General features: G+C 38.1%; 2 protein-coding genes across 2 annotated transcripts in view; one reads left to right on the top strand and one right to left on the bottom strand.

Annotated features, from left to right (window-relative positions):
- PPP3CA (protein phosphatase 3 catalytic subunit alpha) overlaps positions 1-13484 on the top strand; it is a 1090725-nt gene that overhangs the window by 759608 nt on the left and 317633 nt on the right. The window lies entirely within an intron of this gene.
- Positions 1-13484, bottom strand: part of DPYSL3 (dihydropyrimidinase like 3) — a 61021-nt gene that overhangs the window by 25925 nt on the left and 21612 nt on the right. The window contains exons 2-4 of the mRNA XM_049786910.1: positions 8076-8164; positions 3571-3755; positions 770-934 (exon numbers count right to left, since the gene is read on the bottom strand). Of these exons, the coding sequence (XP_049642867.1) occupies positions 770-934; positions 3571-3755; positions 8076-8164 (439 nt within the window). The remainder of the gene's footprint in view (positions 1-769; positions 935-3570; positions 3756-8075; positions 8165-13484) is intronic.

Here is a 13484-nt window from a genome sequence, read left to right as displayed (position 1 = left end):
AAGTAAATCATTGCACAGCCAGATGTGAGTGCATGCTTGAAATACCTGGCCATTGAGACATATGAAGATATAGAGAAGAACTAAGACAGCGGAAATCTACATCAGTTTTTCTTTGACACACACCTGTGCATATGTGTGAACACACACATTTTATGTCCTAAACTCCTACTTTGTGTAAAATTACCTTAGGCTGAGAAGGTTTGATAATAGTAATGACTAGATCTTTGGACTACAATTGGTGGACATTAAGAATTTTCAGTCTCTTGCAGCCAGAAAGATAGTACAGAAGGTTACTTGCCTTGCACACGGCTGACCCAGATTCGATCTTTGGCATCTCTTATGGTTCCCTGACACCTCTAGGAGTGATTTTTGAGCAGAATCAGGACAAATCCCTGAGTCTGGTCAGTTGTAGACCCAAAACAAGCAAAAAAAGAATTTCCAATCTCACAATTACTAGCCACATTACCTTAAGTAAGATGTCAAATTCCCCAAATTTCTTCTCTGGAAAACAGGAAGTTCTACACAAAGCAGTAGAAAGTACAGAGCTGTGGGATCCTGGCCTACTTATTCTGAGGCCCATCTATAAATTAAGGGAGGATCCATATCTCACAGATCCTTTAAGGTGTTTCTGGATGGCATATATAAGAAAAGTACCTGGGACACCATGGTTCCCTACATCTAGCACTAAAACGCAAGGTTTCTAGGACTCTCAGTGAAGATGATTTGAAAAGGACATACAGCAGAGGGAGAGAGGGACCCAAGAAAGCACCTTTGTCCTTGATGAGGCTCTGGACTTCCTGCTTCACACTGTCATTCCAGTGGGTGATGTCCACATGCAAAGCATAATCACAGCAGCTCTTCCCATCAGCCCACTCCCGCCACTTCTCATAGGCTTCTGTCAGGCTGGACTCAGGCTCAGGTACCACGTGGTCAACTGAAAGACAAGACACCCTTGAGGGTGGCTCCCTGTGCAGTCTTAGTCCCCACCTGTTTACAGAGATATTCTGAAAAGTCCCAATTTCCTGGAAAGTGCATCCTGTCATTTTCAAGGATGCTGATGTTGTAACTGTCTTTTACATATGTGATTGGAAGCAAAGAATAATCTCTCCACACCTCCGTTTTCCCATACTTAAAATGGATGCCAAGTGCAGTGGGAGACAGGGAGGTAGAGTACCTTTCTTCTAAGTTTGTTTAAGATTGAAAGGGAAATATAGGCAAAGTGCTTGTGGATGTCTAGCACTGAGAGTGCTTCACAAATGTTCTCAGTGAGCACTACCACATGTCCTTAGGACCATTACTGGGATTGGGGGGGGGGGGTTAGGGTTATGGTTAGGGTTTGTACCACTACCATTTAGTAGTACCACTATGAACAGAATCTGATTTCATTTTATGAACAGTAGGAGATTATGTCAGGGCACATGTGACCAGTACATGCAGTTACAGATCTTATTTACAGGTAAATTTCTTGTCCCAATCTGGTTCTCTATAGGCCCAGATCTAAAACTGTAGTACCTACCACCATAGATAAGTAATATCATTGATGAACTAGAGTAATAGCCCAGTAGGTAGAGTGTTTGCCTTGCACATGGCTGACCCAGGTTTAATCCCCAGCATCCCATGTAGTTTTCTGAGCCTGCCTCTGGATGTGGCCCAAAAACCAAATTTATAATAATAATACCATTGAGAATGGATGAGGACAAGAAAAAGTGACATTCACGTGGTTACCTTGGGCAGTTAAGGAAAGTGTGAACTGAAACAACTTGCCAAAGAATGGTTTTGAAATGGGTAGCAAGAGGTTTTCTTCTCAGAAAGAAACAAGAAATGACCTAAATGGAGCAAAATACAGCCATATAAACTTCAGGCCAAATCAGAAGTTAGTAGCAGAGAAGCCGGTAAGAAAATCAGATAATAGGGTCAAGCTTATGGTGAGGGGTAGAATTAGAAATTCAAGGGTGAACATAATAGGAGTTTCTACAGATATTTGTCTGTAATCATAAGAAACATAGAACTTAGTAGTGCAAAGTTACTTCAATAAAATATATTTTTAATTTTACACTTACTATTCTTAACTCAACAATTATCCTTGTGGAGACAAACATGTGCAAAATCTAAGCTCTAAAAAGTTTTGCCACTATGAACATTACCTATATCTTTTATAAGTGAGGAAACTAGAAACTAGTAAAATCTTTAACAAGAGACAAATCTAGTTAAAGACACAAGCGTGATACCTTCAGAAAATGGCTAGTTTCCAAAATAAGCAAATGGAAAGGTAGCCACAATGTATTATTTAAAGAAAATGGCAGGCTAAACAGTGTCCTAATTTTGTTTAATGATCCTAATTTTGTTTAACAGGAAAAATAATTAACCAAAATGTGACAATAATGTGGGATTTATTGGTTTTGGTTTTTTTCTTTTTGCTTATCAAGCTTTTAATTTGCTTATCTATGCCACAAATAGGAATGTTCTAATAGATGTTTGCTTGCTCTTCTCTCTCATCACCCAGAATTTTTAGCACTTTCTGGTCTTCCCTAACACAGAAAACAAGCATAATACACATATTCAGGATGCCAAACACCTCTAGCTCCTGGTATGATAACAGTAAATTATACCAAGAATACCCATTTCTTCAGTCTCCCATCACTGCCTGCTCAAGTTCATTTATTAGAAAAATAGATGCATAGAGCTACCTGTGCTGCATCTCCCCATACCATGACAGGCAGTAGCTGAAAGTCAGATTTAAAAAAAGCTTTGATCTCCTTAAAATCACTTTTATGCTGTGAATACAATTTTCCTAAGCTTCCCAGCCAACCAACTGATGCTGAATTCTGCTTGTGCTTCAGTAAAAATAAAAATTAATAAATAAGCAAAAGACAGTTAATAATTCTAGGATCAGGCTATTTTGTGCTCTTGGGTGAAATAAACAATGCTCTGATTGACCACTTTTGGGGCTAAGGCTAAGATAGGACCCAATTCAAGATTCCTCTGAGGCAGAAAAACTGCCCTGGAATGCTATCATTCAGTTATCCAATGGTATGCACCTCCCTAGGTTTCTCTGAAATTGTAATAGTTACCAGAAAAATAAAACAAAAAAAAAGGAAAACCACCCCCACAACTTACCTAATTTTAAAGATATGCATTGGTCAAGATACAGCACAGTCCAGCCAACACTAAATGCCACTGAAGTCCACTAATATCCCCAAGAATTCTAAGTCTCCATTACCAGTCTTTCTGAGATTTTTTTTAACCCCATTCATTTAGAGACTCATTCCTTGACCTTTGCCTCAGATCCAAACACGAAAATTCTGAATACTCTGCCTAAAGTCCATAGGTCATTACACAGTGATGGGACTCAGAAATGATACCTCCAGATTCTGCATCTAAAGCAAGTATAGTTGTTTTTATGGTCATGAACCATGACTCCCTTCCCTACATCCCAACTCATACAGTTGCTTTTCTCCAAAAAGGTACAAAGTTATAAACTAAGATGAAGAAAATGTGCAAGGCATTAACAGGGGCACTATTTTTCAGACTCTCTTTTGGGGACTAACAATGTGTCAAATCCAGACATACTGATCATGGTGGTGCCTCCTGCCAAGGCAGCCTTTGTCCCCTGGAAAAAGTCATCCACGGTGGTCATGCCCTTATAAGGCATCTGGAAGTGAGTGTGGACATCAATGCCTCCAGGGATCACCATCTTCCCATTGGCCTCAATGGTCTTCACTCCTCCAGGAACAATCAGATTGTCTCCAATTTGCCTGTAAGACAGGACAATTTACAATTGAAAAGAGAATCTTCCAGATACAGCATAGAAATATTTCAAACACTGAGGTATATTTGTCAAAATAGTTTCTTCTAAATGACCTGCAAGATTAACAATCTAGAAACAAAGTTTCTTATATCCAAAGGTACAGGTATTGTTATATATACATATATAGATAAATATAAGATAATAGATACAAAAATCTGATATTCTACTTGGGAGAGACCATGTACCAGGACTTAGAACTATTACCTGAGTGGCTTGAAATTGTCTGGAATAATGTGTGCATTAATTCTTTGTGTTTGTTTGTGGACAATACCTGGCAGTGCTCAAGAGGGATTGACTCTGCATGCAGAAATTACTCCTGGCAGGCTCTGCGGACCATATGACATGCCAGGGATTGAACCTGGGTCTGCCACAGGCAAGGCAAAAGCCCTATTTTATGTTATTGCTCTAGTCCCCTATTGATGCTTTTCGAATGCAATTATATTATCTTTTTCATTTTGTTCTTTGTCTAAGTTATGCTACTTAGATGTAAGTAATAACATCTGGAGAAAGATGAAATAACAGTGTTAGAAAGATTGAGGCCATCGAAGAGCTGGAGGTGCAAGGGTTCATCTATGCTACTGATCAAAGGAATCTACCTGGGTCATTTTGCCCTTAGTCTTTATTCCCAATTCCACCCTTCTTGCAGCTGAAGGCAGATTCACAGAAAGAAAGCAAAAATGCAAACACCCTCCAGAAACCAACTGCTTCTATGGAATCAGCAGCTCAGCGAAAGCTTCAAGCATTAGTTGATGATAATACCTCTATCAGAGATATAGTTTTAGAGCAGAACAAAATCAATGATGAGGAATAAGCTAATGAGTACCTCAAAGATTCACTCATGGTCATTGAGACATACAGCAACTTCAGGTGCAGTGCTAAAGTCCACAAAAATATTTTAGGCACATAGGAATCCAACATCTCAGTGAGAACAATTCAGAGTCATTCTACTCCCATAGAGGACTCCTGAGTCTCCTTTATTCATTTAATGCCTTGTGTTACTTTATGTTATTTTCATTATCTACTAAGCAATATCCTCTGCATTTGTACACATTTCTCATGTTCCTAAAGCACTGCAAGGCTAAGGGTTAAGATGGGGAAACAGTTATAACTGGTTCCAACACTTCCATCATTCACAATGAAATGTAAGACAGCTGAGATCTGCAGGACCACTGCATGCATCAGGCATTCCAGAAAAATGTCACTGATACTCTAATAATTGAGAGAAATGGTTTGTTTGTATGCTCAGAGTTAAAACTATCATTAGACATATATGTTTATGTTGGAATAATTATCCAGCTTTTTCTTCACCACAAAAACACATTGGTATCTTTAGTAAGTAGCCTTTCAACCTATTCTAAAAGAGAAGGTAGAAAGAATTCAAGTTGACTACTTGCCTGGATTACTATATAGCGGTGGATTCTTAGTCTATCATAAGGCTAAATTGTAAAAATTCTGTGACCAATTAACAATGCTTGTTACAAATTCTAAATGAAGGAAAAAGCATCATCAAACCTTCTTCTTTTTTTCATTTCTTAAAATTAAGGGAAATTTAAATCTTTTTAATATCTTTATTTAAATACTTTGATTACAAATATGATTGTAGTTTGGTTTCAGTCATGTAAAGAACCCCCCCCCTTCACTAGTGCAGCATTCCCATCACCAATGTCCCAAATCTCACTCCTCCACCACACCTCCACCTGTACACAAGACAGACTTTCTACTTCCCTCACTCATTCACATTGTTATGATGGTTCTCAATGTAGTTATTTCTCTAACTGCACTCATCACTCTTTGGAGGTGAGCTTCAGGTCGTGAGCTGGACCTTCCAGCCCTCCTCTCTTTTGTCTCTGAGAATTATTGCAAAAATGTCTTTCATTTTTCTTAAAACCCATAGATGAGTGAGACTATTCTGCGTCTATCTCCCTCTGGCTTAGGGAAATTTAAATCTTCTGATTGAGGGCACTGTTGCTACCTTTGAAAAGATCCATTATTAATAAATGTTTTTATTTTTTGGAATAGAAAACTGTAAATTCAATTATGTCTTAATTTTGGAGAAAATTCTATATCAGTTGGCTGTCTAATGTTTCTAATTCTCTTTTTAATATGAAAACTTTGGAAATTGGTGAAGCCACTAACAGAAATACCAGCATTGTTTGCATGTGTTAATTCACACATTTGCCTACTCAGTGTATTTATTGAACATGCTGTTGCTAGCAGGACATTTCTTTTCTCTTCCCACTCTTTCCTTGTCTTCGAAAGGAGCATTCAGGACTTACTTCCTAGTAATTACAATCAAGGTTAAATGAGAAAAAGTATAGTGAACATAGTGCATTAGACACACTGATAAGTAAGGAAAGGAACTCTTTCAAATGTATATGCTAAGTGGGAGCACATAAAATGAGTAAGATGTGGCCCATAGTCTCAAAGGCTTCACAGAAGGCTTCACACAAGCACATTGAAGGGGAAGTTAGCCTAAATTTGGGAGTGGGTACAAATAATCACTTAGAGAAAGCTATGGCCAGACAAGTGTTCAAAGATGCACATGAGGCTCCCCCAAATCAGTCTCAAATTAATAATATGAATAATATCGTATCATATAATAAGTACATATAATAATATGAATAATATAATGAATAGTATTATAATGTGAACAACATAAAAATAAAACTGATCAGAAGCCAGAGCAATAGCGGAGCAGTAGGGCATTTGCCTTACATGCAGCTGACTCAGGATGGACTGTGGTTTGGTCCCCGGAGTCTCATATGGTCCCCCAAGCTAGGAGCAATTTCTGAGCACATAGCCTGGAGTAATCCCTGAAAGTCACCTGGTGTGCCCCCTCCCCCAAAATAAGATAAATAAAATTGAACAAGACCAGAGACTACTAATAATGCACTGGATATATCAGTTTTAAACAAAATCAGCAGAGAGGTGAATCCTGCTTTATGTGATGAAAGACAATCTGTAGCTCAAATCCTTGTGAGATATAAAAAGCTTGGAACCAGTGCAATAGTACATTGGGAAGGGTGTATGCTTTGCAAGTGGCCTACCTGGGTTTGATCCCAGGTACCACTTATAGTCCCTGAGCCCCACCAGATGTGATTCCTGAGCATAGCCAGGAGTAAGTCCTGAGTAGTGCTGGGTGTGACCCATAAACAAGGAAAGAGAGAAATACGAAGCTCACTTTGCTGAACTGCTTACTTTAGAAAACTCTTTTTTGTTTTGTTTTATTTTGTTTTGAGTTGGCATTTGACTATACTCAGGTCTTGTGGTACTGGGGATTGAAATCAAGCTGGCTAAGAGATGGCACCCTACCTACTGTACTATCTCTGCAGCCCTTGGCAAATTATTTTGTAAGTTATCATCTCTAACAGATCAATTTGTAATTCTCACCTAAAAGGTATGCCCTCTCTGCTCTGTCCACATAAGTCAAGGTTTAGTTTAAAAGCACACTCCAATGAAAACATCCTCTGAAGGAATTTCCTCTTTGGGGCATTTCTAATTCACCTTCTTTATTTGAACTCCTTCTGCGCATATTCCATAGGCATTCCATTTTGAGGGTGTTATTATAGCAAACATTTTTCAACCACTGTAAATACAGAAGTCACATCTTTCATTTCCTCTAGTAAAAAGCACTTGACAGGCAGCTTACGCAAAGGAGCCCTCAGCATCAGTCACTTGATTGAACTGGGATTTCCCACCTCATCTTTGTCATTCAAGACAGGATAGTCCCCACATTTAAAGTATGACATGTATACAGACTATAAAACACTCTTTTGGTTTGTGTGCAGATTTTTTGTTTTGTTTTGTTTGGGGGCCACACTGAATAGTACTCAGTGCTTACTCTTTGGAAGACCATATCTGGTACTGCAGGCCAAAACCAGGTTGGCCAAGTGCAAAGTGAGTGTCTTACCTTCTGTACTACACTACTTCTATGGCCTAAAAGCTCTTTTTTTGTTTTTAATTTATTTTAATTTGGGGGGGCCTTACCTGGTCATGCCCAAGGCTTATTCCTAGCTTTGGCTCAGTGTTCACTGCTGGCAGAATTTGGGGACCACAATGGAGACTGAACCAGGTTGGCTTCATGCAAAGCAAGTGCCATATCTGCTACACTATTATTCCAATGACACCAAAGACTCATTTTTGAGAAGAAAAGAAACAGAGAACCACCTGTCCAATAATAAAAAAAAAAAATAGCACACTTCTTTCTGAATCCTTAAAGAAAGTGCAAAAAGATAAAGTAAGAGCTTCATATCATCAATACACCTACTTTATTAAGCCATCTTCCATGTAAATATCAGCATAAAAAGATTGATCATCATTGACGATTCTGCCTCCCTTGATAAGAAGACGGTCACTCTAGAAAAGAAGGAGAACGCGAGTTAATCTCAACGTTAGAATTACAGAGTAGAGTGGTAAGAATCCTATTAATTACCGAATTACCAAAGACCTGGGGTCTTGAGTTGGGGAGCTTTTGGTAGGAAACCAGTTTTCCTTGTTTGTTCCCTAATCAAATTATTCTGGAATTTTACTTCTTGCTTTTGCAACTTATCATAGACATTTAAATCAGAGCTACTCCAGAGAAACATCGTATTATTATTTTAGCATAAGCACTAGTTTAAGTAATATTTACATATACTGCAATATCTAGCACCCTTTCTGATATTGTTGGTATTCAATAATGAATCTCAAAAATAGAACTCAGAATCAAGCATATACAATAAAATTATTTTAAAAGTCTTATAATGACATGGAAGGTCATGTTACATTCAAAATACAGGTTACTTTCACATGTATTTTGTGCATACATATACAAAGCTATGTTACATATAAGTAAACCACCTGAAGAAATAAAACAAAATAGTTTTAATATTTAGAGAAAGATATATAGGATCTATATTTGTCTTATTGTAATCAATAGATCTCTTACATTTTCTGAGATGCATTAATTTAATATTTTCATTATGAGAAAAATACAGAGCAAAGAGTAAGCCCTAAGCAAGCTGGGTGTGTGTTTCCCTATCCACCCACCCCCCAAATTTAAAAAAATAAAAATTTATTATGATAAAAAGTGTTTTTCTTATAAGAAAATTATTTGGCTATTTCATTTTTTATTTTCAATTGTGTGATGCCAGGGGATTAATATCCCTGAATCTAGAGAAAAACTTTTAAAATGACAATGGAGGGGGCCGGAAAAATAGCAAAGCAGTAAGGCGTTTGCCTTGCACACAGCCTATCCAGGCAGACCTGGGTTTGATTCCTGGCATCCCATATGCTTTTGGGAGCCTGCCAGGAGCGATTTCTGAGCACAGAGCCAGGAGTAATCCCTGAGTGTCACCGGTTGTGATTCCCTCCCCCCCCCCAAAAAAAAAAAACACCCTAATAAAATGACAACTTAGATGAAATTCAGATAACTAACCCTACTAAAAACAAACACTCCAAGTATACATAAGGATATGTTTTATATTTCATGGAACAAACCTATCATTGTGCTTAGAGTTCTTAGATCTCATTAAATGAATGGATAGAACTTAGTAGTATGACATCTGGACATAGCTTTGTTTGAGACTCAAGGAAGAGAATTATAAAGAGCTTTGGTCATAGCATGAATGTAGAATGGTGACTTTCTTAATAATTTAACATATATAATTCAGCTCCATCTGTCTATCCATCTCTCAATCGAATGCATTCATCTGTTTCTCTGTTCATTCAGGTGAATGAATCCATCTGTCTTTCTATTCATGTATTCACCTACCTACTAACCCATACATCTGTCAGGCACTCATTCAGCACACTAGCATGGAGCATTTATTATTAAGTATCTGAGGGTAGAACAGCAAAAAGAAAATATTGCTCCTGGTCATTCCTTGATTTTTGGAACTTAGAGAGGAAGTCTGGCAATAAGAAAAAAAGTCAATAAAAGTAAGTTGAAAATAGGCAGTTACATTAAATATTACAGGGGGGTAGAAATCATTAAAACAAAAAGTAGAAACTAGCCTTTTAAAGGAAGACCAATTAAATAGCATCTGAAAGTAGTGAACTCTTTTCAGGCAGATGAAATGATGTACATAGAAACCCTGGGCGGGTATAAGGTCTGGGTTTTTTGAAAAAGATATATAGGAAGGGGGTTTAGGGATAGGTAGGATGGAATAAGATGAAGGAGATCAGCAATGATTTTCAAAGAGCCCATGAGCTTTATGAGAAAGAAATTCTATAAACAGGCTGACTTCTGATTTAGAAATAAAAGCTTATAAACAAAGTTAGAAAAGGAGAATTGGAGTTCCCAGTAGAATACAGAAAATTGCACTCATTTCTCCTGCTTCTAAGGTATTGCATGAGAATAGGAAATTTCATCATGCCATATCATCAGGGAGCAGAATTTTTTAAAAGTCACATAACCAGACATTCAGAGGAGAGCCTAGTTTAATGGAAAGGAAGATGACCTGAAGTCAAAGAAACTCCCACCAAACAATCTACATGTCCTTCATGACTTGACCACCATCATCCCCATCATGTATACACCGAGAGACCAGTGGTTCTTATCACATGTCAAACTTTGGTCATCAAGCCTTTGCAGACATGCTCTGTCTGATTTCTCCCCTCCACCAAGCTTCCAACAACCAGCTTCTCCTTTGTCAATCCTTCAGCAAAGCATTAATTTTCCAGAACATGTGAGCTTCCCAACAATTCCACTTAATCTTTCTGCTGTTTACATCAAACAATTATACTGTTGTACAATAGCAGTTTTATTATTCATTCCTCTCTTGGCTAGACCAATGACTTGTTCAGCTTTGAAAGAGGGGGTCTTTTGCTCCTTTTACCCAAGTTCTTAGAGTAAAGGGTGGAGGGAGTGACACAAGCAACTGCATGATGTCAATCTGATGCAAAGGCTATCAGTCAGAAAATTACAGGAAGTGGCCAGAAAGCAGTTTACGGAAATATTAATTTCTTTAAAGACTTTTATACTTTGTTTTAACATAACTGCAACTTTATAGAAGACAGTGCTAGGATTTTTGCTTCCCAAACTAAGGTGCACATTAGAAAAATACAGATTTGGGGCCCTGTTCTGAAACACCAGATCTGGAGTTCATAAGCCACATGAATCATCAACCAGCCCAGCACCAAGTCACAATATAGCAGCAGAAAACACTGCCTTGGCATTGTTCATGTGTGCAGATAGTAACAGAAATGTCTTGAGCAAGAATTTCATGATAAAAATAATCTTGAGCCAGAGCTTCATACAAATGATAATCTCAGTCACATAAGAGTTTCCTCTCAGAGCTCATTGTTCTTTTGATGCTCTTTATCTTTCCAACAAAAAGTTGAAATAATCTGATTTTTGGAAAGTGGCCAGTCATTGTCAAAACCAAGACCAGATATGAAATAGGACCATCTCCCATCTATGGTCTCCCCCCTACACTGGGTCTCCCACCTAGGATGCTAGGTGCATCAGACCTGAGACACTTGGGTCATCATCACTTCTGCCAACAAGCATCTAATGTCAGCAAAAAGACAACAAATGCTATCCCTGGTCCTCGTTGCATCAAGGAACATAGAGCTGATCCAAGCTGGAATTAACACTAAGGTACATCTGTGGAAATTCTTCAAGTGATAAATAAACTTGGGCTCAATTTCCAGGAATCTAAATTGATAGGCTACAATCAGAAATCTAAACTGATCTAGGCTGATGTGGGTTTGAGAAAGGACCAAACACTACAGTATTAATATTATTATTTGTATTATACAGAGAAGTATGAAAATCAAACTAAAAAAAGTACTACCTCTGGGATCCTCAGCTATTTACAGTGACTTTTAATACAGTGGATAACAAAACTGCTTTATTATAACTCTTCCCATTCATGCTAGATCCGCTGTCAAGGGCAGACTAGCAAATTTTCTTCAAACCTTTCAAAAATCTGAAAAACAAGCCTTGAACCTGGCAGTGAAGAAAGACAATTACTAACAATGCCCAGGACATAAACAAATGGTTGATTATAAAAAATGCTTTGGAGGAATTCAGAGAGTCAGAGGCCAGAACACACGAGGGTAAAAAACCAAATCAATGAACAAATGTGAGAGACCTATGATGAAAAATCCTTCTGTGTAGTGATAACTATGGTTTTGTGGGGCTCTCTGCTTTCCAGTTTCCTGCACTGAGGCCAGAGGAGGTAAAAGGATCAGTTTGGAACTTAGCAATACCTCTCAGAAATGTTATCTATAAAGAAAGATGGTGGTTCTAACACATGTTGGAGAGATTCTGGGGGTACCTGGAACCCCAAATTAACCCCCAATTGTCATAGACCTTTAAGAATGCCAAAGGCTGAGTGCAGTGGGCTTTTTCCTGCCACTCTGGTGCCTGAACACCAGCTAGTGAGGTCAGATCCACTGGGTCCTACCACTGCAGAAAGAATCAGGCAGAACATTTACTAGGTGTGGTTTTGAGCTAGAATTTAACCCCTCAGAATCAACACTTCTTTTTTCACTTTAGCACTGTGTAGATCACCTCAAAGAGTAGCTAGGTTTGTGTGTGTGTGTTTATACATATATATACATACATAAAACAAACTATCAGAACCAGAGATAGTACAGTGTGTAAGGTGCTTGACAATTCCCAACTTCCCCAGAGTTCATCAGGAGTGATACCCAAGGGCAAAACCTGGAGTAAGCTTAGAGAACTGCCACGTGTGGTCCACCCTCAAAATATTCTAGCACTCTGTTAACATTTCAGAATCTGGAACTATAAAAGGAAAGCCAAATGACTTCCTCTGAGTGAGTGTCTCTGTTCAGTCGAAAGAAAATCAGTCTCCCTCCCCGTGACACTGCACTAATTTCCATCTGAAGTCACTCTGCTGATTGTCCTAAACCTAGTGACAAGTGGCACTTTTTCTGACAGAATTCCTTTCTGTGTCTCATACTGAATAAGACTATCCCAATACTCAAACTGTAGACAAATACTCTGCATGAGGTGATTTTAGGAGTCCAATAACGTCTAAACACAACCTATAAAATCAATTTATTAACCCTGTCTCTTAAGGCCCAAATGTGATTCTGTGCCTTATTAAGAATCAATTTGCAACCTCCTTGGAAACTGATTAAGTACTAGGAAAATCTAGGAAAAGACTAGAAAAATCAACTTGAAAAAAAGTAGGAGTTTGTTTAAAATTTTAAAGTAAGAAGAAAGACAAGATGGTGAAACGGGTAGGAAAGAAAAATAGAGAAGAAAGTGAAAGAGAGATATATATCGGTATTACAAGTAATGCTAAGGATGTTAAAACTAAAACTGGAATGGAATGGAAAATGAAAAAATGGATAATAAAATCAAACTTCCTGGAGATGCTGACTTCCATTTCTGTTTTTCTTCTCTAGTCTTCAACCTCAAAAACCATCCATTCCAAGGACATTTCCTCCCTGTCCACAAAATCAGTGAGCATGTTTCTATATTCTGCAGATACTCCAGCAGCTCAGAATAAGAATGTTCCGGCCATGGCAGAAGGGAAAAAAAAAGAATATGAAGTGGAGAACAAGCCTTCCAAAATCAAATAATATATTTCCTATGTGCAATGACAGAGCACAGAGTTTTGACCCTCAGCTGGAGACTCAGTCATTTTCAGGTCCAGATGAAGAAGTAGATGGGGATTTAAAATAAATTTCCACCAGGGTTATTATAAAAGTCCTTAAA

This window comes from Suncus etruscus, chromosome 14, assembly GCF_024139225.1.
Source record: "Suncus etruscus isolate mSunEtr1 chromosome 14, mSunEtr1.pri.cur, whole genome shotgun sequence".
Classification (NCBI taxonomy): domain Eukaryota; kingdom Metazoa; phylum Chordata; class Mammalia; order Eulipotyphla; family Soricidae; genus Suncus; species Suncus etruscus.
This window is presented reverse-complemented; position numbering and strand designations above follow the sequence as displayed.